We start from the raw sequence: 24,681 nt of genomic DNA on the forward strand, positions 1-24,681 counted from the left end.
GCCAAATCCCTTAATCATTAGACCATGCTGACTTTAAATTGGGCCCAGCAACCTATTGATAATCAGTGCAGCTACTGCAAGGTATATGCTGAAGCAGACTTCACTTCCTGTATCTTCAAGTCCAGGCCTGCATAGAGCATATTGCAGAAGTCAAGACCCGGTGATGATAGGCATGAATTATTGCCACTGGTTCTGGAAGGTCCATGACTGATGCACCAATGGATGTTGGGCAAAAGACAGCCTTCACATTAAACCATTGCTTAAGCAGGAGCTGAAATTCAGAACCCAAATTCAGAACCCCCAAATCACATAGCTTATTTAAGGGGATGGACCTTTGTCTAGAGCAATCACTAGGGCCAATGTTCTTGAACTCCCCGATGTCTATGGACAAAACACACCTCTGTCCTGTTTGGGTTTACTCTGAAATCACTTCTACCAAATCGGTCCTTCAGACATGGGTTCAACACTTGCATAGCAGCTTTAGTATACCTGGAACAATACTTTTTATTATGGGCCAAGATCAGAACGCAGCTAAAATGATACAGTACCTCACCCCAAACTAATAGATGCCTTCACCCAGAGGTTTCATATGGATGTTGCATCCATGGGCTCAATCATTCCTTCCTTATTCTTTGGAACCTCTCAATCAGTGAAGAGCAGAACCATTTTTTTTCTTTCTGACAGACTAGTGATTTCAGAAATTAGCATTTTGCACTATAACTCTGCAACAATATCTAATTAAATACGAAGGGGAAAAAAGACAGGCATGAGCCTGTCTAGCAGGACAGTTGCTGTTAAGAATTTCCTGATCCATAAACAGGTTGTTGTCTGAAGACCAGGCAGTGGTGAAGTTTTTGGGCACCTGCATTCTTCACAGAACAAAGCTGAAGTCCATCTGGTCCAGCTTCCTGCTTTCCAGCTGGTTCCCCTGGGTAGGCTCATTTCCTTAGTCCAAATTTCCAGATTGTTGCAATACAATAGAAGCATAAAGTTAACCGCAGGAATTGAGTTCACACAAATTGCCACGGGTTCAACTGGGTTTGCCTAACTGGTTATTCAACACTTGGCTACCAGCCCCATCATTAGTAGCCATGTTTGGAAAGGGCTCATTGCCACCTGATGTTGAACCAGTGGGAGCATTTGCATGTCACCCTAGAGTAGACCAGTGCTTCTCAAACATGGCAGCTTTTCAGATGTGAAGACTTCAACTCCCAGAATTCTTCAGCCAGCCACTTAGGGAATTCTGGGAGTTTGAGTCTTCACATCTTAAAAGCAAACTTGTTAAGTTTGAGAAACGATGCACTAGACTGTGGTTTAAATAATACCAAACTGTAAAAATCAGACAACTATTGAGTGCCCGCAAAAGGAAAAGTCAGGAATGTCACCTAGCACTTATTCGGAGGTTTGCAACCCAACTTAGCATTTGCTGACTAATAGCAATAGCACTTAGACTTAGGTTGGCAGTTTGGTGGTTCGAATCCCTAGTATAAATCTCCTGCGTGAGCAGGGGGTTGGACTAGATGACCTCCAAAATCCCTTCCAACTCTGTTACTGTTACTAAACTTATATACCGCTTCACAGTGTTTTTACAGCCCTCTCTAAGCGATTTACAGAGTCAGAAAATTGCCCTCCCCATCAATCTGGGTCCTCATTTTACCGACTTCGGAAGGACGGAACTCTGAGTCAACCTTGAGCCAGGAGCCTCAAAAGCGTCTTCTCCGTCTTCCTTGCAGAGGGAACTCCGATTACCATTCACACGACCTCGGAGCGTGTCCGTGTCAAATTGGAGGAAGGCGTTGCTTTTCCAGAGCGCACACGTGACCGCGAGCGCCCCGCCCCTTCTCGCACTCCAGGCTAACCGCAGCCATCCGCAGGCGGTAATAAACAAGGGAGCCCCGCGCGCATGCGCGTTCTGAGTCCTCCGCCGCCTTTGGGGCTAAAAGGGACGGGTGGGTGGGAAGAGGGAGAGAGAAACAGACAGACTGTGCGTGACGTCACGTCGCTGGGCAAGATGGCGGCCTCCGTGCTGGCTGTTTCGGGCCGAGGCTGGGTGGGTTGCGGGCCGCGGGGTCTTTGGTGGGCTTTTTCGCGGGGCCTGTGCAGCGCCGGAACCACGCACTTCGGGTTCCAGGAGGTATCGGAGGAGGAGAAAGGAGAGAAAGGTGAGGGGCCGAGCAACCCTGGCTGCGCCCGGGAGCCCTTGAACCGCCCGACCGCCTGGATCAGGGGTTTCCAACCTTGGCCGCTTTAAGACTTGTGGACTTCAACTCCCAGAATTCCTCAGTCAGCAAAGCTGGCTCAGCAACAGCAAAGCTGGCTGAGGAATTCTGGGAGTTGAAGTCCACAAGTCTTAAAGCGGCCAAGGTTGGAGACCTCTGTCCTGGATGGCTCGTAGGATGTGTGTGTGTGTGTCTCTCTCTCTCTCTGCAAGTAGAAAGAAAGAAAGTAGAAAGCTCTCTGCCCTGGGTTGCCTCTTGAATTCAGGGCATGGGGAGTTTTATCAGGAAGGCTGGGCGGAGGCAGGCAAGAATGGGAGAGTGGATTAGTACTGACAAGTGGATAATGCCGCTTTATACTACACTGGTAAGACTACACTTCGACTGTCGCGTCCAGTTCTGCTCGCCACGATGCAAAGAAGAGACTGGAAAGAGTGCAGAGAAGAGCAATAAAGAGGATTAGGGAGTTGGAGGTTAACCTTATGACAAACGGTTGCAGAAATTGGGTATGTCTAGTGAAAAGGTCTGGAGAAGACATGGTAGCATTGTTTCGATATTTGAGGGGCTGCCACAAAGAAGTGGGGGGGAGATCAACTTATTTTCCAAAGAACCAGAAGGCAGGACAAGAAGCAATGGATGGAAACTGATCAAGGAGAGAAGCAACCTGGAACTAAGGAGAAACTTCCTGACAGCGAGGACAATTAAGCAGTGGAACAGCTGGCCTTCAGAAGTTGTGGGTGCTTCATCACTGAGAGACTAGAATAGTATATAGGATCTCCTGCCATGGGGGCAGGGGGTTGGACTGGAAGACCTCCAAGTTTCCATCCAGCTGTATGAAACCACATATCTATATATCCATTCACACCCTTGGAAACTTAAATAATTCAAATTGGGGTGTCTGCAGGGCTGATATACAGATTGGGCAAAGTTTTGATTGTACTTTCCTGGACAACATCTTGACCTGTGGACAACTGACTCAAATTGTACTGTAAATACCCAGTTCTTCAAATAATTGAGAGAGAGGGGGGGGAACGCTAATGACCCTCCCCATGTTTAACATGCCCCTTGCTAGAAAGTTCTCATGGAGAGGATAACATCAGTACCAGAGCTCTTGGGTTTATCCTCTCCTGCTTTCAAGTAAGACCAGCTTGTACTGCAAGTAAGGGGCATTACTCATGAAAAAGGATAGAATGAAATCTAGACTGGTGAGCGATGCCAAATATCTGCTTTCTCAATATTGTTAAATCCAGATCTACTCCACAGTTTTCTTCTGAGAGGTCATATGCTGGCCTTTAAAAGATAGGCCTCTAAAAGCTTTCATTCTTAGCACGATCCTTAGGAATTACAGGTAGCTCTCAACTTATGACCACAATTGGGACCAGAGTTTCCATTGCTAAACAAGGCAGTTAAGTGAATTGCACCTGAATAATGACCTTTTTTCCATTCATTGTTATTAAGTGACTCATGTGGTCATTGACTTTTCTTGTCAGTAATTGGCAAATGGTGCCAATGCAAATGGTGATCACTTGACCCCTAAATGCTGAACTGTCATATTGCCAAGCATCTTAATTTTGGTCACATAACTGTCAGATGTGATGGCAAGGACTTCTCATAAGTCACTTTTTTCAGAGCTGTTATAAATTTTTGTACACCTATGGGATAAAAATTAGATTTATAATATTGTGGCATAGATCTCTGTTGAATCGCTCTTCCGTCTCGTGTAATGCATCTGCTCATTGTTCCATAGGATCTGTATTATTATTATTATTATTATTAGTAGTAGTAGTAGTAGTAGTAGTAGTAGTAGATCTCTGTTGAATCCCTCTTCTGTCTCGTGTAATGCATCTGCTCATTGTTCCATAGGATCTGTATTATTATTATTAGTAGTAGTAGTAGTAGTAGAATTGTTATTATTGCTATTATCTGCATATTGCATTACTGTCTGGTTTGGAAGCATTACTACTTCAGGAAGGCGGTGCAGAGTAGTGAAGATTGCAGAAAAGATTATTGGTAGTTCACTTCTTTCTATCCAGGACATAGCATATAAACAAAGTTTAACCAGGGTCTGCAGGATTGTCAGGGATGCTAAACATCCTCGTCAAGACCTTTTTTCCTTGTTACCTTCTGGGAGAAGGCTTCATGGTATCCGAAGCGGAACATCTACATTCAGTCATAGTTTTGTTCCATATAGCATTAACCTTGAGAATGCTCGTTTCCTCTGCGCTGTGTATTCAAAATTGACAGTGATTAATGTGTGTATAGCAGGTGTGCATCTGTGTTATATATATTTATACATATAAATATATATGGGTATATATTTTCTTTTGACAGCAGGCAACAGAATTTCATTTCTAATGTGGGCCTGTGTGCTCACAGTAAAAAATGACAATAAAGGTTACCTTATCGTCTTAATGAAGTTATAAGCACGTATGTCTTTATGAAAGAAAGTGCTTATTTCAGAACTGCTGTGTCTGCTCTTGGGAAGACTCTTGAAGACCTGGCTGCGTATCGACAGATCCAGAGAAGTAATGGATTCCCCATTTTTTGATGTGCTGAAATGGAGGCTAGGCAGCCGCCTGTCAGCAATGCTTTAATCCCTGCTTTGAGCAGCAGAGAAGACCTCACAGCCAAAATATTTCCAGTTCCATGATTCTGTGAAACAGATTGAAGAGTTGTTCTAAATATCATTTATATCATATTGCATTTTTATATCTTAAGCAGATGATTAGCACCTGTCACCTGGCAATTCTCGCCGATCTGCCTTTTCTCCCTTTCACTGTAAATAATAGTTCTCTTGCCAAACTATAGTTTTGCACAAAAAAAGGAGCAACGAAAAATAATTCTGCCTTAAAAGTGCAATTTGGAGGTGGGGGTTGGGTCATTTCAAAACGTGCATGCCCAGCAAAGGTTTCTGTTTCCTGAAGTTATGTCCACCTTCAAAGCTTCCTCTGTAAAGGGGAAAATCATCTAGAGCAGTGATGGCGAACCTTTACGGCACCGAGTGGCCAAACCAGAACGTATGTGCGCACATTACAGCGCCGTACACCCGAAAATCAGCTGGCTGGTACGCGCATGCCTGTTTCCAGGCCATTTTTGGGTCATTTTCAGGCTGTTTTTTGGGCCGTTTTTGGCCTCAAAAACAGCCCGAAAACGGCCCAAAAAATGGCATGTGCATGCCGGAAACCAGAAGAGCAGCTGTGCGTGCCCACAGAGAGGGCTCTGCATGCCACCTCTGGCACACATGCCATATGTTCGCCATCACAGGTCTAGAGGAAAGAGGTGGGTCAAATTTCAGTACTGGAGAGCATGGATCAGGAACTCAGATGGGGTATTTGAGACATGAAGATCAGTAGAAAGATTTGGAGGCATAATTTGTCTATGCGTGGCATTGACCGGAGCTGTCTTCCATAGAAGCTGCCTGTCCTATTTGTTCCAACAGAGTCCAGATCCTATCAATTAAGTTTGCCTGCCTTCAGGTGATCTTTAAAAACCTCTCTACAAGCCTAGGGAGGGGAAGCACCTTTTAGTGGCAGGTTTGCAGACATAGGCTGTCCTTCTTTATTTTCCCCAGTGTACCAATTATTTTATGCTGTTTTGTACTGTATTGTATTTATTATTGTGTTTTAATCTTGTGAAGCCATCTAGAGTTATTTGGAGTTGGTTAATCTTATAGTATGTTATTTAAATATACAGATATTCCTGGAAATTGAATTTCTGTCAGAATGATATAGATCAGCAATTCCCAATTTTTCTGGCTTTGCAGACCGGTGGTGGGGGGGAGGAAGAGGGATGATTCCCCACAAGCAGAGGGGGCACACATTTACCGACTGCTTGCGTGGCCTGGTTCTGAATAGCCACGGCCTAGTACTGGGCCGTGGCTCGGGGGTTGGGGACCCCTGGTGTAGATAACAGAACTGATCTTATGATGAAAAAAATGAAAATTTCAGTTTACCAGGTGTTTGAAAATGTGGCAAAGAAGTATGATATCATGAATGATTCGATGAGTCTGGGAATCCATCGTGTTTGGAAGGATGCCCTGCTGCGTCAGATGAACCCTTATCCAGGAGCCCAATTAATTGACGTTGCTGGCGGGACAGGTAAGTGCCATAGAATCCTAGGACTGGAAGGGACCTCAAGAGGTCTTCTAGTCTGACCCCCTGCCCAAGGCAGGAGTCCTTATTCCATCCCGGACAAAAGATTGTCCAGTCTCTCCCAATGTTCACCAGCCCCATTCAGATCTAGTTTAGTTTGAGAATGTGTAGCCTTCAAATGAACCTCAATAGTTAATTACAACAACAATAAACGTGTGTGTGTGCGTGGACTGAACTTCTCAATCAGCAATCCCAAGCTTTTAGAAGGAGTGGTTTGAATGATTCCTGCACAATACCTTCATCCCTACCTTCACATTACTTAATTTCAGGAAAAGGAAATCTCACGTTTTGAATCTTCTTTTCAAAACAAATTCAGGTGACATCGCCTTTCGATTTATCAATTATGTTCGTTCCCAGCGGGAGTATCAGATCCAGCAGAAGCTAAGAAACCATCAGAATTTATCCTGGCAGGAGATTACTCAGCTTTACCAGGAAGAGGAGAACGGATCGCTAGCGGGATCCCACGTAGTGATCTGTGACATTAACAAAGAGATGGTGAAGGTTGGGAAGCAGAAATCTCAGCAGCTTGGCTACTCGGAAGGTAATAAGTTATTATTTCAATAGGGGGATTTAAATCAAGACCGGTGTGTTTGTGAAGATAAGTACTTCCTTCTGGCGGGCTGCTATTTGCTGTGAAGCAAGGAATCTTGGCCCTCTTCCCTCTGAAGTATGACAGGGAAGTGTCAAGCCTCAAAACCAAAAATGACACGTGATGATTCTCCCAGCTGATCCAAGACGGGTATTTGGATTGTCTGACCGGGAACATCGTTGGGAACTATGATCTGACCCCAAGCTTCCAGTTATATGTGGCAGATAGTTTGCGCATTTTGCTGGCAGATTTTTCAATACATGCTGTTACTCTGTGTGACATATGTGGTTATATGCATAATTTTGTATTTATTTTGTCACAGTTATATAGTGTATATGGAGGTGGAGACCCTTTGAGAGCTCTATGCAACAAAATTTCATTTTAATGTAGGCCGAACCGTGATGCCGAACCTATGGCAGGTGTGCCGAAAGTGGCACGCAGAGCCATCTCTCCGGGCACGCCAGCCATCCCGTTGCTCTTCCAGGTTCCGGCCGGCCAGGTGGCCTTTGTGCACGCAGGAGCACCGGAAGGAGCTGAGCTTCCGGTTTCTGGCGCGCATGCACGCCGGGAAACTGATCTTCTGGTTTCTGGCGCACTTCCATGCCAGCCAGCTGGTCTTCACATGCGCATGCATGCCAGAAACTGGAAGACCAGGTGTCCGGTGCGCATGCACACGCCAAAAACCGGAAGCTCAGCTGTGCACGCCGGGGAGCTGCTCTTCCGGTTTCCAGTGCTCCCCCGCACATGCGCGCATGTTCCCATTTCAGCACTTGATGCCGAAAAGGTTCGCCAACACTGCCCTATAAGGTAGTGATAGGATAACATAAATCAAGCATGGGTAGGAGTCCAGCCCATTTTTTCAGTAATTAGAATGAGAAATGTGCCCCCTCTCCTCTATTTCAGCTAGGTAATTCAGAAATAAATGTAAGTCATGATATAGAAGTGGAGAAAAATTATAATTTGTGTAACACTGAGCTAACCACTCATAAATTGGCTGTTTGGGAGATAAAATGGAGACGCACACCCCCTCACCTAAGGTATCTTTTATTCTAACAAGCAAGATAGAAATCTAAACAAATGCATATATATATTTCCAGCTACCTGTCATTAATTAGTGATTGCTGTTGTGACAAAAATTGCACAAATTTCACATTGTACTGTTAACTTTATCATTTATACATTCAAGACAGGTTCTTATTTTCATAAAATATGTTGATCTTTTAATGAAAGATGTCTTCGGGAAGTCCTTTGAATGGGCACCGACCGATTCCATTTCTCATTCTTTGAAGGATTGTCCTGGGTCGTGGGGGATGCTCAAGATCTGCCCTTCGATGACGACAAGTTTGATTTTTACACAATTGCGTTTGGTATCCGTAATGTCACTCATATGGATCAAGTGAGTGTGTGTGATCCTATGGGTATGTTCGGGGGAGGGTTGCTAGATTTATATTTGCCTTTTCTCCTGTCACTCAAGGTTGTGTTCCACTCCTGCACCTCTTAGTCCCAGCTCACCCACCCACCTCGACTAACAATAACCTAGTCAGGTAGCTGGAAAGAAAGATTGGTCCGAAGTCACCCAGTGAGTGGCCACTTGCACCTGAATCATCTTCTCCCTAACAGTTACACCACTTAAGCCTTTTGTTGCATCTTCATTGCTCCAACCTGGCAGTCTTTCAGTGACGAATCTTAGGGGAAAAGGGTTTCAAAAATTTCAAGCGATTAATAGGCTATTGTTTAATCTAGATGGAACTTCCTCCTCCCCAAAACTCATGCCGTGTAAAGGATCAGAATATGCCTTCTTATGGTGGGTTTTCTTTTTTTTGTTTGTTTGTTTCCTGTGTGCTTCCAGGCGCTTCAGGAGGCTTATCGAGTCCTGAAACCAGGAGGGCGTTTTCTCTGCCTTGAATTCAGTCACATCAACAATTCCCTTCTTTCCAGGTTGAAATAAAGGATCTTCTTTTCATTTTTTATTCCCCCTTAAGCAAATTAAGTACTGTGACTGTGCGAGATATTTCCTGTTTATTGAATTTAGTACAGCATGGGTTGTCATCGGACAACTACTCAATCAGTTTGTGGCTGAGTTGGGCTCAGCACACAATTATGACGCCAGTGTCCCGTGGCTATGCCATTACCTTTTGCCGTTGTCTTTGCTGGCTTCCTACATGCAGTCAGTGGGGAAGCCAGCACATCGCATATGGCAACCACATGACATCCTTGTTTAATGGCAACTGGAAGTGCTGGATTTTCTGTTGCTAAGCAGTGTGGTCACGTGATACTGCATTTTAGGACTGTGTCCCTTAGTGATGGAAATTCCTCTCCCAATTGCCCTGAAGTGAGGACTACCTGTACATATTTCATTCAGGATAGTCTTTTTCAGTTGGTGATATCTTCCTTCCTTCCTCCCCCCAGGTTTGGTTTAGGAAAACAGTAAAAAGCAGAAATAGAGTAAGTGTTTTCTTAGCCAAGGGTGAGTAATTTCAGTTTGATCTGAAAAACTAGAAGAGTCTTTAATCAAATGCAATGCCCTGAACTAGATGCAATATTCTATGTAGCGAAGAGGGAAGAATGACATCTTATATTGACTCTTTATTTTTGATGATGCAAATTCATGAATGACTAGGAGAAAGAGATGAACAGACTGATTATCATCTTTGCAGACGATATGCAGGGAGTCCTTGGTTCATGACCATTTGTTCGGTGGCTGTTTGAAGTTACAGTGGCACTAACAGAATGAATGCTACTTATGTCTAGGCCCCGTTATGGCTGTGGCAACACCTCCATGGCATGTACAGGTAGCTCTCAATTTATGATTGTAATGGAGCCTGCCGTTATAAGTTGTGACAGTTGTAAAGCAGATCATCACATGACTAACTACAACCGTATGACCATTTTTACTAGCCATTAAGTAAATCCATAGTTAAGCAAACATTGCACTCATTAAGCAAACCCATTGTTTGACATGTGGCATAACAGAAATTGTGGTTTTCAGCCAAATTGCCATAAATTATGGTGATATGACTGCAGGATGCAGCAAATAGCTGCAAATGTGGACCAGTTGGGCACCCAAAATGCAATCATGTGACCATGGGTGAGTGCATGAGAGGGTGCAACTTCAGAACCAGGTTATAAATAACTTTTGGGAGTCCGTCATAACTTCAAGCAATCATTTTAAGAGACACAGTGGTGCTGCAGTGGTTAGAGTGCAGTACTGCAGGCTACTTCTGCTGGCTGCCAGCAGTTTGATTCTCACCAGCTCAAGGTTGACTCAGCCTTCCATCCTTCCGAGGTGGGTAAAATGAGGACCCAGATTGCTGACTCTAAACTGCTTAGAGGGCTGTAAAGCACTGTGAAGTGGTTTATAAGTCTAAGTGCGATTGCTATTAAGTGAGCACTGGTAAGTCGAGGACTACCTGCATTGCCTGTGGAAGACTTTATGAAGTTGCTAGAACAGAGCAGATCCCAAGAAAATCCAAAGGAAAACAAGCCTGTTTGGGCCCTGTTCAGAGTTTACTTTCAACATGTGAAAATTTGCCCCTGAAGTCAAACTACTTGCGGAAAGTTTGGTCTACTAGATCAGTGGTCCCCAACCTTTTTATCGCCGCGGCCCGCTGAGCGCGCGCAGGGGTGGGGCCACGGCCCAGGAGCCTTTGCGCAGGCCCATTGCGCACGGCCCAGGAGCCTTTGCGCAGGCCCATTGCGCACGGCCCAGGAGCCTTTGCGCAGGCCCATTGCGCACGGCCCAGGAGCCTTTGCGCAGGCCCATTGCGCACGGCCCAGGAGCCTTTGCGCAGGCCCATTGCGCACGGCCCAGGAGCCTTTGCGCAGGCCCATTGCGCACGGCCCAGGAGCCTTTGCGCTGCAGCGTTCCTGTCCCCCGGCCGCTGCGCGGCCCGGTGCCAGGTACTCCACGGCCCGGCACCGGTCCGCGGACCGGGGGTTGGGGACCACTGTACTAGATAGATTGCTTGCATCCAGTATGTTAATTTTTTAAAATTTTGTTTTCAGTCTGTATGATCTTTATAGCTTCCAAGTTATCCCTGTGCTGGGAGAAATTATTGCTGGTGATTGGAAATCCTACCAGTATCTTGTACAAAGCATAAGGCGCTTTCCAACTCAGGTAAAACAAGACCTCCAGGTTACTCTAAAAATTAAAATTTCAGTTTTATGCATTGAAGTTTTTAGCACTAAATGCTACATTTACCATTGCTTTGTTTTAGGAGGAGTTCAAGGAACTTATTGAAGAAGCAGGCTTTCTGAAGGTGGACTATCAAAACCTAATATCGGGCATGGTGGCCATTCATTCTGGCTTCAAGCTGTGATTACCTTTCTTTGTACTGAGGGAAAAGCACTCAACATTAAGTTTCAAGTCAGGATAAAAGAAAGCAACTGTTTTCAGCTATGCTTATTTAAAACTGGACACTCATTTTACTGGACACTATACAGTTCATTTGAAACCTGGACATTAAAAGTACTGAACACCCTTCAGAAATATTTTAATCATGTCACCCAACTGAGGTGTGGCCGAAGAAATAGAGTAAGTGAATGGAAGCCATGTTTACTGTTCTAGAGGTCCAGACTTTTATCAAGAGATGTAGGATTACTTTATATATTAAAATTAGTATTTAAATTTTCAATTGTTTGTTTTCCTGAAATGCAGGTCATTTTATATTATGAGGCATATTCAACCCCCCCCCCCCAATCTTAATTCACATTCTGGTGGTAGCAGCTGTCAGCCAATTTCTGGGAAGTTTGCAAAACCCTGAATAGTCTCTCATCGCCTACGCAATTTACAGCATGTTCTAAGCTAGTGATCTATCCAGATATGGTGCAGTGTGAATCCAGCTGCTTTCCCTCAAGCTGAAAGACTAGCTTAGCTCAGGGATGTCAAACTCATGTCGTCATGTCAGTCACGTGACATATCGCGGCTTCCCCTTTGCTAAACTGGGCGTGGCCACCACATGATGCATCTGGCCCACGGGCTGCGAATTTGACAGCCCTGGCTTAGCTCAATGGGATATGTACCGTTAAACTCTAAAGCAGTGATGGCGAAACTTTTCGGCACAGAGTGCCAAAAAGGCAACACGCACGTCTGGGTTGCAACCCGAAGAGGAGCCGCCCAGGGTGCATATGCGCGCCCAAAAATGAACTTCCAGTTTCAGCCAGTTACTCTTCTGAGTTTCTGGCACACATGCTCACACAACAATCAGCTGACCGGTGTGCATGCTCACGCAGGAAAACAAGACCAGCTCTTCTAGTTTCCAGCACTGCCACATGCAACAAGGCCAGCTGATCGGAAGAGGAAAGGGCGACACAGCTCTGTGTGCCACTTCGAGCACGTGTGCCATAGGTTCACCATTATGGCTCTAAACTTTATGACTTAATTGCATGGTACCAAACCAAGATTAACTTTAAAACACAAAGTCTTCCATGTTGAGGCAATAGATTCCATGAGCGCATCCATGCAGCTTCCTTGCAACCATGCAGATTTGCCATTGCTGCTTTCTCAGTTATTTCTTCTAGTCTACAACTCTGGAATTCTATCATCCAGGCCCAGACCAAGTCTGATCTTGCTTAGCTTCTGGCTAGCAAGCTGAGAGCTGTCGCTTTCTGAGGTCATGCATAAACATTTGGTGATAATGGTTTACAAAAGAAAATTACTGAGTTTGTATGAAGCCCAGAACATACCACACAATAGTTTAATATGTTATACAAATTAGGCCCCCATCTCTACAGAGCATTAAATACATCACAGTATACATAAATGCAACACAAGCTTGCTCAGGTAGAATGCTATGCTTGGTAGTCAAAATGCCCAAAGGCTATGCATTTCTTAGCTCCAGCTATTTTTATTGATAGCCATGAGATTCTTGCCTGTCCTCTATTGAGCCCCTTGCTGTACTATATTGGAACTGGCTGGCCAACGTTTGAATATTTTAAAGTAGATATACATTGTATTCTTAGAATAGCTTGCACTATTGTGTTGGGTACTACCATGCACCAAATTCTTCTATTATAAACTCTGCCACATTAGTGTCAAAACAGTTTACAGGAGGAGTAACCTGCTTCCAAGCACAATATACCTATGGAAAAAGGAATAAACCAGCAAATCTTTAGGATAAGAAAGCTGAAACTTTTTAAAATAACTTGGGTAATAAATATCTAGATAATCTAGAAGTTGCCATTAATAACAAATGTTTTTACATTTAAAAGGCACAAAACATTTCCATGCTTAATTTCACTACCGGCATTGGTGTTATCCCCTCTTTGATATAGTTAAGGAAGTCCCATGTACTATTTGAACTGTATCTTAACAAATGCACATTCTTATTATTTCCATGGGGTGCTTCCCTCATACACATTGCTTTTAGACCATAAACTTTCAAGGTTGAAGGAAAAAGTTGATACTCAATTAAACATGCTATTTGTCCCAACTTTATAAAGCAGAGCTGATCCTGCAACATGTCAATCAATCCATTAAGGACATGTATAAGCAGGACAATCAGATTTCTTATCAAGTGAAGTGCAGTTACACATTTTTCCAAATATGGGATGCTCTAGTCCTTAAACTGAACTGAAACATTCACTCGTTTCCCATGAGATAATTTGCTACTTTCTCCCAATCTCAGGTTTTTATTAAGTATTGTGTTAATATACAGTATGATTGTACTGAGCTATTTAGCATATAAGGTTAATAATCTTTAACGTTGAAGCTTGTATAATAGAGGCAACAAACTCTGTATAGTTTTATCTGATATATACAGAGATGTTAAATGGTAATAAATTGTAACCCTCTAATTGATTAAGCATCCATAAGTTCCATATAGAGGATTTCAAGTATTTTGTTTAAATCATTCCATTACAGGATATTATTCTCTTGCACAGATGTGCTCAAAAGGAAGTCTGAATTAGAAGGAATTCTAATTTTGTGTCTAAGGTGCTCTCTTAACAGCTGTGCTTAAAAAGCATTAGAAGCCAATAAAGTTAAACACAAGAAACCTAGATACATTAGCTGGTACAGAAAGGCATTTTCAAATTTTAACTCAAATATAATAACCTAGGCTGATCCTATGAAACCTTGGAGTTAAGCTTGGAAAACACTAGCTAAACAATTTTCAGCTTCAGTGTAATATAGAGCCCCAGTAGTCCTATGGAAGAGCTACCCCAAATATAGAAATATTAGAGTAAGTTAAAGGATGAATACCCAACAGTTTTATTAGAAAACTTGGATGGATTGTTTGTTTTAGAAAGAAAATACATACAAGCTTACTTTTTTGCTATTTTTTATGGCCACAACAAAAACACAAATTGGTACATAGGAGTACCTGTCATTAAAACAAAAGGCTTGAAGATCAAGGTATGTTCCCTGGGGAAGGCTGAAGACTTCAGTCTATTTGGAATTAGCGTGCAGTCCTGTAACCGAATGCATATTTGGGTGAAAAATTCCCATACTTCTAACCAGATTTGAAAAGGAGAATAGCAACTTGACCCAGGTAGAAGTAGATGAAGTGCTTGGTCTCATGAGTCACGTAGCTGCCAAAATTTCTCCCCACAATGCAGTGCCAAGTAGGATTGTATTTCTTGTCAAACTCCTGGAAGAGAATCCCTTAGAATCTTAGCATCACAGATATTAATATTTTCATTCAATCTATTATACTGAAAAGCATGTTTTATTCCAAGTTACTGAATTTTAACTCTTGAGCAAGTTTTAGTTCCAGCATATCCTAAATTCTTCACCAATTCTCTTTTTGGTGTATAGACAAAAGCTGACAACCCCAAGCCCTTAAAAAATTGAGGTGATAATAAAATGCAAGAACTCATACGATCACGTTAGCCAATTCTGCAGTTTTTAGGGAAACTTTAGGCATATATGCATTATTTTTTCCAGTGATTAAATCAGTATCTGCTACTGATAATAATACTGTCAGCTATATGTGGAAGTATTAGAGATGCAAAGTCCTATGTTTCTGGGACATTCTGGTATTTTGCATGCCTCTGGGCCACACTGATCCAGGAGCAAGTCTGAATTGGAAATGGCCCATGTGATTCTCTGTGAGGATACATGCCAGGAATCAGTTGTGGAACAGCATAGTTCAGAAGAGCAACTGAATATTCTTGAGTCGAAAATGTAGTCCCACAATGGCAGGATTTGTATATACCAAAAAAGCTGTGTACATAGAGTAATAACAGTAGGAGTAGGGCTCAACATTCATTACTGAAAGCTATGACTAATGTACTGAAAAGAAGAACTAGCATCATTAAACTGGTTTTTATGAATACCCCGCATACCTTTTCATTCAGTTATTATAAACCTAGTATCTCATATTAATCTATGCACCTTGGATATTACATTGACATTGCTGCACTTGTTAAGGCATTAAGTTTAAATATTTTATCACTTAGCACTTTTCTATACTGAATCTTGATTCTCGCTAGTCAGACAAATGCTGAAGATTGTAGCTGTGGTTCAATTAAGATTTATACAAAACCCACCAATTTGAGAACTGAATATTCTGAAGAACTTCCATCCTCTCTCTAGTTTATGCCAAACATCCTCAGGACCTTGTCATTCAACAGATAATTTGTCACTTTCCCCAAACTTGAAGTGTATTGGGAGCAACAGTCTGGCCTTGAAACAGGCTAAGGATAAGAACGCAGCAAATAATTTCTGATGTAGAGAATTTTACTTCCAGAAGCCTTCAAGCTCACCCTGCAAATTCTGTTACATGATCCCATCTGTAAACAAATTTTCTTTCTATTCACATAAATAATACCTTTTTTTTGCCAATTAGGACTTGGTATTACTTTAACATTAATTTATAAATTCAGTTTAGATTATATTCTTGGTAGTTTCTTTTCTAAATTAAAATTCTAAGCTAGTAATATGAGATGATGGTTCAGCACTACCTTCTTTATATGGGCAGCAATATCTTTCTCAATGTTATATTTTTCCAAGGCCTGTGTAGCACACTCCACAGAGTCCTGCTGCATCTCCTCAGACATATCTGCATTTTTGATCACAGCCTTTCGATCACTCATGATTACCTACAAAGAATGAGAAATCATTATTTAATTCATCTGTTCTGCAAACAAGGTATTCAAAAGTTTAATTTGTAGAAGCAACGACAGGGTTTTTTTAAAACACAAAAGTTTAGCCCAGAGAGAAAAACAAACCATATTTAGCTATACAGGCATTTAATGATGCACTAAGTGATGTGGTCATAAAGTATGACATCACCTGACTGCCAATTTATGACAGCAGTTATAACAGTCCCCAGTTGCTTTCAATAGGGGAATCCAGCATGTTTGCAGTGTCCCATGGTCATATGATTATCACTTGCGACTTCCTGCTAACTTCCCATTGTATTTGCTCACCAGAAGCCAATAGTGGAGGTTGCAAATGGTGATCATGCGAGCACTGGGCACTGCAACAATAACTGCTAGCTTATTGCCAAGCACCCAAATAGTGATCATGTGACGACATTGCAATGGCCACAATTACTAGGAACAGTCATAAAACTCCTTGTTCAGTTCTGTCAAAACTTTGAACGGTTGCTGTAAGAGTGATTGTTCAACAAGGACTATCTGTAATTATTTTTGGCAAGCTTAAAAAATGCAATGCAATGAATTACGTTCCTCTGCTTCACCAATCAGCCTGACAAGTACTCAAAATCCTTCTGGAAAGGATCAATATGCAACACATTTATTTCAAAATAACATGGTTGGATTTTATTTCCGTCTGATGGGAGACTACCAGGCTATACTATCTGTAGACTAGACAGGGAAGTTTGAAACATGCAAACACTCTGGAAGAAGGCAGACTGTGTATGTGTTCATGAAGTCAGAAATGTTGAGAGACTACTTTCCCTCACTAGCATAGCCACAACCTATACACTACTAAAATAAGCAGCACGGGGATCTTTATGTTGCATGTATTGCCTTGTAATAAAGCAGATACCTAACTGCTCCTGGGCATCTCTTTTTACTCCACCCACTTGCAGGTGTGCAATTACACCTTTTGCACAAAAAGGCTGGTTGTTTATGCTCACGAGATAGCAATTTTGCCAAATTCTCCATTATTTCCATAGCCCCATTTGGGTATATCCCAAATGTTAACCCCCTCATACCAAATCCATCTAGGAATGGATGTTTCCTAACCCAATGGACCTTACCATTCAACCACTATTACCCCCCACAAAAAGTATCTTAAATTTTCAATGTCACAGACCACCGCCCACCACCATTCCTTGGGCAGGTCCCCTCAAATCCAAGTCTTCTTTCCTTCTGTAGATAATCAACCTCCACCCTTTCTATCTTCTCTGAAAGAAGGAAGTGGGGAGAGACCTTGTTATTTTTAGTACTAACTGTAGACTGCCTCAGTAGGATTCCCTCCTCAAGCGCCGAATTGGCTCTCAACCCTGAACTATGGTCCATTTGGTCCATTTATTCACAGTGCTTATACTAGATTTTAAACAGCAATGTTACTATTGAAAAGCCCCCTAGCCGGCACTAGAGGATATAAATATTATTTCTATTTAGACACTATTAACCCTTCGGTTCAGGAACCCAATTCATATAAAGCAATATACCTATATTTTCTTAAGAAAAAAAAAGATTAAAATCTCAGATTAGACACAAGGGACGCTTAAAAGTGGCCCCTCAAAAGCCAGCAATTAGGCAGACCACGAGCTATCCTGCGGACCACCCTTCCAGGTTTTTTCCCCCTCCTCTGCGCCATTTATCCTCCTTCCCGTTTCTCTCCAAGGATCTTGTAGCGCGGGCACGGCCTCCCAATTAAATCACTTTCCCTTCTCTCCCCCGCACTACGAAAAAGCCCCCTTCGCACTCCCTCCACAGCGCCAACACGCAGGGCAGCCGCAGACGCCTTGCAACCTCCGAGGCTTCGTCGGGGAAGCCGCAGGAGGGGGATGATGCCTGGCCAAAAAAAAATAAAAAAAAAAATAACGTGGCGACCGACCGGTGCGTCTCGTTGCACAGATTTTTTTAGGGGGGAGGGGCAGTTCCAACCCCCCCCCCCACGCGAGGCAGGCCCGGAGGCCGATTTGGAGGCGGCGAGGGCGCCGGGCGATGCCCCCCAAAGTCTTCGGGATTTCGGCCGAGGCGAGGCTGCGCGGCGTCCGCCCACAAGCTCCTCGCAGCGGGGATCGCCCGGGCTCCCCCGCCGGCGAGAACGCTTCCCACGTGGGTCAAAAAGGCCAGGCGGATCCCGAGGCTGAGAGAAGCGACCCCGGCGTGGTGGGACTACAACCCCCATAATCCACCGGCGGGCCCCAACGGCTGGGGGGGGTTTAAGGCATGGTAGTCGTCGTGTGTGTGTCCGTCCCCCCCATCCCCACCACCACCACCACCGCCGCCGGCGGGGCAACTCCGGGTTGAGGCCACGGCGCCCGGGGAGCTTCCACCATGGCCCGGCCCAGCCCGATGGGCGATGTAGTCCGAGGCGCGGCCCTCTCCTCACCGTGTGGTGGTGCGGCCGCTGCTGCCGGGCTGCTTCCGAGGAGAGCGGGAAGGGACGTTGGTGGAGCCGGTGAGCAAGTTGGCACCTCGGCGCTCCTCCGGGTCCCCCGTCGCGGTAAACGCACTGAGGTAAAAGCCCGCCCGCGCGCGCGCTCGCTCGCTCGCTCAGCAGCCCTGCCCGCCTCGCCCGCGACAAGCCTCGAATGCCGCCCCGGCCGGTGGCTTCGCCCCTCCCTCCGGCCCGCCGCCGCCACGCCCAACGCGCCGCGCTCCGTCCCGCAGGCAACGGTCATTGGCGGCAACAATACGCCTCGCCGCCCATTGGCTGCAGCGCTCCCGCCTCCCTCCGGGTTTTATTGTTGCATTTTATTGCGGCCCGGCGTGCACCGCGCCGGGCGTCCGTTGCCGGGGCGACGGGCCTGGCGGTTTCACAAGCCTGTCCGGGCACGTGGAGGGCGGCAGGAAAGGGAACCGGTCGAACGAAACCTGATGGAATCCTAACCAAACCCATGTTTTCCAAAGAAATTCAGTCCCAGAGGTAGAGTTCCTCAGAGCATATGCAACGTTTCTTCTCCTCAGAAAGGTGTTTTTTTTGGGGGGGGACTGGAGTTTCCTTCCAATGAATTTCACCTGGTCCTTCTCTAGGTCAGCATTTCTCAGCAAGACTTCAACTCCCAGAATTCCCTGGGATTTTAGGCTTTATTACATTTTAAATTAAAATGATATTAGCAGGTGTGTGTGTGTGTGTGTGTGTTTTTAACTTAAGGAAACCAGCCAGAACCAATTTTTTTAAACATGTTTTTGGATGAAAAAAATCTGATCCAGTTCCAAGCCAGGAAAAAAGTGCTGGAAATAAAATGGAGGCTGATTGGAAAGAAGGACTCTTGTTTATTGATGAGCAGAACCAACCACAACATGCAGTTCTGGGACAGCTGACGAATTGGTTGGACGAGTGGATGGATCTTCATAGGTTTATAGGATCTTTATACAGGAACTTATAAAGTTTGAAGTTCGTACTGTTCTTGGGATTGTGCAATGAAGGGCGTCTTTTGTGTCTTTTGCTATTTCAGTGGTGGTGGGTTAATCCTATTATGTCCTAAAAGGTCATGCCCTGTCCTTAGAATTTGGGTGGGGGGGTTGCAAATTCTTAATCCCATCCACTGGAGCTGAAGGTGTTTTGTTTGTGAATAGATTGGCCCAGTCTTCCTTAATGGGCACAAAATACCCAATTTTGGCAACAGGTTGGCAAAAGGAAGCTCAAATCTTTGAGAACCAAGCTTTTTTCTCCAAGTCAGAGCCGGAGTTCCTTTCCATGCATGGAAATGAGCTGCCTGCCCTCCCTTGGCAGGCCACTCTTTAGCTCCATCTGCTTAACAACCCACACAACTGCTTAACAACCACAGCTGGGAAAACTGGGACAGTAATCACTGTGTGGTCACATGGCCATTTCACTTAATGACTGCAATAACCTATGACCAAAATCCCAGACTCATTTATGATTGTAAGTTGAAGACTAACTTTTCACTAACTTTTTGAGCCAAGAAATAAGCAATGCAAAGAAATTAAGAATTCTCTCTCTGAACTTGGATGGGTAGCACATTCTCCTTCAACATTGGCACGCAAGCTGGGAATCTAGTCACAGCTCTGGCTTCAATAGCAGGTGTTAGCTGTGGTCTGGAAGGCCTGTTTGCACAATCCATCTGGTTGCAAATTGTATCTTTTCCTAGATCCTCATGCCCTAGTCACCTCATAGCTGAACTACTGCAACACATCCTACATGATGTGTTGAACACCTATTTATGAACACCTTAGCTTTTTTTTAAAAAACACGCTTTATTGCATGTTTCTTTCACATACATATTTTATGAACAGAGTATTGACCGGGTCACATCTTATACAATTTACAACATAGTTATATATTGATTTTTATAATCTATTCCAATCTTCCTTTGTTTTTTCCAAGTGCAATTTACATATTTCAATTTCTGCCATACTATTCTTTTTCCCTACTTTTTTTATCTTATCTTAATCTCTTCTTAATACATAATATATAAACAATATCACCATCCGCCCTTCAAATCCTAATTTCCTAGCATTACTTTGATTAATTATCTTATTTCTCCATTTATAAATTATGTTTCTGAAAATCCACATCACATCTTTTGGCTATAATACACAATGTATTATTCAATTCTTATTCAATTCTTACATTGAAACCCTTTAACTTAATTGACCTTCCACATTTTATCTTAATCTCTTCTTAGTACATAATAAGCAATATCACTATCCACCCTTAATTCCTGATTTCTTATTATAGCATCAATTATTTTATTTCATTATTTACAACATATTTTTTCAAAATCCCTATCACACTTTTTAACATTTCAATTTTGTCTCTTGATTTCAGTTATTTTCATAATTGAACCAAATTACCACTTCATATTTCATCTGCTGTTCTATTTTACAATAAACAATATACATCATATTTGCTTCTTACATTCACAATTACTGTTAATACAGTTCCCTTAGATCTACTAATATATAGCTTATTTCCCTTCTTCCTTTCCACTATTCTTCCCCTTTTAACCATTTTCTCTTCGTCTCTCCAAAATTCCACTTCTTAATAATTTTCTCCCTTCATCCCATTCTCTTATCTTCTTTTTCTTTTTACATTTATTGTATCTTCTCCTGAAGATACAATAACTTTTTTTCTCTAACTTTTGAGTCTATTACTCGGATAATTCTCCCCAAGCTTTTACCTAATCTTTTTCCATTTTCTTCTCTTTTGATTGGTTCTTTTTTGATGAATATTCCCCCCTATCCATTCTTTCTTTGCCACTGTAAATCCCAGTGTAATCATCTTAACTTTTTACCTTCAATTCCTTTTCCTTCAATATTATTTTCTTGCTTCTCATTTATATTCTTTTTCCTGTTTTGTGTGTTTTAACAAAGTTTCTGACTTTTTATTGCCCTTTTAATGATTCACATGTTTTTAAGCATCTCAATTAATTCCTCATACATACAAGACTCCATATTGTCAATTTAAAAAATTATTGATATTTTAACTTATATTTAATTAAGATTTAAGTCCAGTCTCTTTTTTTATTTCGAGATAATATCCAGTTCAAACGTTTGTCCAATCCACTCCAATTTAAAGCTTTGTTGTTTTTCACCTCCTTTAAAAGTCGAGACCAAGCAATTTAAAAAGAAACAATTACTCCTTAAAAGTTTCTCACAATTCTTTCAGTGGTCAAGGTCACTGCTGTTATTTCCTTCAATTTTCAGGCCGGTCGTTGTAGTACTTTCTTTCCACCAGCAGATGTCTCTCTCCAATCCACAATTCTCAGAACAACAAAGTATCAAGCTTACAAAAATATTTTAAGTCCACATAGAAAATACTTTCTCTCAGATTTCTTTTCCTTTTATTGTTTCTCCAAATTCAGTTTTAAATCCAGTTGTAAAATTTCCTTTCTTGGGCTTTAATATTTTGACTTCCTCTTTGTTCTTCCTTCACATGTCAAAACTGTCAAAAATACTTCAAATCCTCATTAAAAAGTGCTTTCCCTCGGGTTTCTTTTTCTTGTATTAGTTTTAATTTCTCCAAATCCAATTTTAATTCCAAATATAAAGTTTTCTTTTTGGGGCTTTAGTACTTTAACTTCCTCTTTGTTCTTCTCCTTCCATTAAAATTCCCAAGTGCCAATTAGCTGCTCATTTCCTAGCTGGGACACCTTTTAAAGTTTTTTTTTTTAATTTCCTTTTTTACCTGTGAGTTGGCCACTCACTCATCCAGTACCAGTACTCCGTTCAGACACTGCTCCTGCACAAAATCTTATTCCGGTGGCCCCAGCTTCAAATTGGTCGTTTTTAATGGCCGCCACCCCTGCCGCTGGTTCAAAGAGCTGCATCCGACCTTTCAAGGAACTTGCCTGTTCCTCTTGGTTGTCCGAGGTGCCTCTCCTTCTTCACTGGACGATTCCAGTCCGAAGACACCCCCCCCCCCTCCCCGGACAACAGTTTGTCTGGCAGGGCTCGTCGGAGCCCACTATTTTCCAGCCAGTCTCGCCGCGACGCTTCCAGTTTTTCCTTGAACACCTTAGCTTGAATGCCAGAATGCTATGGTGTGAACAGTAATGGGCATGCATCAGTACATCCATGTCATGTGCTTTCCAAAGCTGTACTGGTTGCTGGTTTGCTCCCAGATGTGGTTCAAAGTGCTAGTTGCAAGGTCCTTGGTGGTCTCTGAGCTTGGTTTGGTTGCAGATGTTTGGTTGCCGATCATCAGTATGTGTTTGTGTGTTGGTTTGCTCCCTGTTTATACACAGTAAATTGGGACTGGGTTGCTTGAGCGATCATTTCTCCATGGTTTTTTCTGCTCATTCTATCTAATCCAGCAGGAAGGGCATGCTTCAGGTCCCCTTGATTTAAGAATGCTAATTGGCAGATCTTTTCATGCCTTTTCTGTCATAGAACCTATCCTATGGAGCATTCTCCCTCCAAAGATTAAAATGACCCTGACCTTTTCATAAGACCAAAAGACCTGGTTCTGTGCCCAAGTCTGGGCCCCTGACTGTGTGACGGGACCTGTCTCCTGGCTACATTAACACTGCTGATGGTGATATTTTCTTCAGCTGCTAAGCATTTTTGTATTTATGACTGTTGCTGTTTTTATTTTTGATCAATTACAGAATAACAGTGGGAAGGCCGCCTTCTAGTCCCAATCTCTGCTCAAGCAGGAGACGCTATCATTTCAAACAAATGGCTACCTAATCTCTTCTTAGAAACCTCCAGTGATGGATTACCCACAACTTCCGGAAGCAAATTTCTCCTTAATACTAGGTTGGATCTCTCAGGATCTGTTACTTCTTGTCTTGCCCTCAAGTGCTTTGGAGAATAGGTTGACTCCCTCCTCTCTGACAGCCCCTATTAGAAGACTTCTACCATGTCCTTGTCTATAGTCTATAGTTAGGTCTATACATACCTAATTCCCACATCATTCATCGTACAGTTTAGTCTTCAGTCCCCTAATGATCTTTGTTGCTCTTCTCCGCATTTTTTTCCTAGAGTCTCAGCATTTTTTTTGTATTGTGGTGACCAAAACTGGATGCAGTATTTCAAGTGTGGTACTACCAGTGGAGTATAAAATGATACTAACAGTTCTTGTAATCTTGATACTAACCTTCTGTTGATGTAGCACACGGATATCAAACTTGATCGTGTCACATGATGTCATGTGACATAACGTTTTTTGCTTTTGCCGAGCTGGAGTGGGTGTGGCCTGCACATGATGCATCTGGCCTGTGGGTCGCCTGTTTGACACTCCTAATGTAGCCTAAGACTGCATTGGCTTTTTTAAGGCAGCTGCAGCACATTGCTGGCTCATATTTAAGTGATTGTCCATTAGGGCTCCTAGATCTCTAGATTTAGGTTTATCTAAATCTTGGGTCTAGATTTTATTTAACATGTTTGCCAACCAGAGTTACTTGTTGAGAAAGGCAGCTACATAAATTGATTAAATAAAACAAATGTTTCCAGATCAATGTTTTATTTACAAAGCCATGAATAATAAACTGTGGTTAACTATCCTTTATGGCTATACCAAATCCAAACAAACTGCATGAGTTGTGTGATCCCATCAGTCAAAATGTATTTTCTAGATTTTGATTTAGAATACAGGGGTTGTGTGATTATGAGTCAGAATGGTTTAATTTTAAAGAATGCAAAGTATGTTTTACCCATCCACACGTCTCGTCTCTTCCAACTGGGGCCTGGCTTCATTCATTTTTGGAGCACAGCTGTCAAGAATGTTATACAGTCAAGCCCTCCAGCTGCTAATCAAAGTTGTAAGTCTTTAATTTACAGCCATACAAATACAGCCACTAATTAACACACCTCTGGTTATGTTAAACATTAATCACCTACGCTTGTTTACAGAGAGCATAGGATGAAATATGTACAGCCAATTTGTGATTCGAGAACTGCCAAACAGGCTTTTACTCTGCATCATGTGAAGTAAACCTTAAGTTTGGTGTGTTGTGTGAACCCCCTTAAAACAATATTTGGCCACAGAAGTTAATGGTTTTCTCTGTGCTGCAATTACTGTCCTTAAACTTATAGACTGCAATACTCCTTCTGTTAATAGATAAAATGCAGAGGGGAATAAGTCAACCTAAACTACTTTCTAAGGTCGCTCCCCAAACCCAGCTGCCTTTCCAGTGATCTCAGGCTGCGTCTCCCAAAGGGAAAGAGG

At 42.8% G+C, this 24,681-nt stretch overlaps 2 protein-coding genes across 2 annotated transcripts; one reads left to right on the forward strand and one right to left on the reverse strand.

The window, feature by feature from the left end:
• The first annotated feature begins 1,990 nt into the window (after positions 1-1,990).
• On the forward strand, positions 1,991-11,371 carry COQ5 (coenzyme Q5, methyltransferase). Its single transcript, XM_070951029.1, has 7 exons — positions 1,991-2,162; positions 6,164-6,313; positions 6,684-6,908; positions 8,246-8,352; positions 8,806-8,894; positions 10,962-11,073; positions 11,174-11,371. Exons 1-7 carry the CDS (start codon positions 2,012-2,014, stop codon positions 11,273-11,275), a joined length of 936 nt encoding a protein of 311 aa, XP_070807130.1. The 5' UTR covers positions 1,991-2,011; the 3' UTR covers positions 11,276-11,371.
• A 2,771-nt stretch (positions 11,372-14,142) lies between these two features.
• On the reverse strand, positions 14,143-18,642 carry DYNLL1 (dynein light chain LC8-type 1). The gene is made up of 3 exons (XM_070950398.1): positions 18,433-18,642; positions 15,861-15,998; positions 14,143-14,545 (listed from the first exon to the last, which is right to left on the reverse strand). The coding sequence occupies exons 2-3, from the start codon at positions 15,990-15,992 to the stop codon at positions 14,408-14,410; spliced, it is 270 nt and encodes an 89-aa protein (XP_070806499.1). The 5' UTR covers positions 15,993-15,998; positions 18,433-18,642; the 3' UTR covers positions 14,143-14,407.
• Positions 18,643-24,681: the final 6,039 nt, after the last annotated feature.

This window comes from Pituophis catenifer, unplaced genomic scaffold (assembly GCF_029215685.1).
Source record: "Pituophis catenifer annectens isolate HBS135680 unplaced genomic scaffold, rPitCat1.0.hap2 SCAF_10, whole genome shotgun sequence".
NCBI classification, from domain to species: domain Eukaryota; kingdom Metazoa; phylum Chordata; class Lepidosauria; order Squamata; family Colubridae; genus Pituophis; species Pituophis catenifer.

What these genes read in the sequence shown, in the direction of transcription:
- COQ5 (XM_070951029.1), top strand. Translation starts at nt 2,012, where the DNA reads ATGGCGGCCTCCGTGCTGGCTGTTTCGGGCCGAGGCTGGGTGGGTTGC. An exon ending in AACAATTCCCTTCTTTCCAG is followed by an intron (nt 8,895 to 10,961) that starts GTTGAAATAAAG and finishes TTTTGTTTTCAG; the next exon opens with TCTGTATGATCTTTATAGCT. An exon ending in TAAGGCGCTTTCCAACTCAG is followed by an intron (nt 11,074 to 11,173) that starts GTAAAACAAGAC and finishes GCTTTGTTTTAG; the next exon opens with GAGGAGTTCAAGGAACTTAT.
- DYNLL1 (XM_070950398.1), bottom strand. Translation starts at nt 15,992, where the DNA reads ATGAGTGATCGAAAGGCTGTGATCAAAAATGCAGATATGTCTGAGGAG. An exon ending in TTGCTGCCCATATAAAGAAG is followed by an intron (nt 14,546 to 15,860) that starts GTAGTGCTGAAC and finishes ATTCTCTTCCAG; the next exon opens with GAGTTTGACAAGAAATACAA.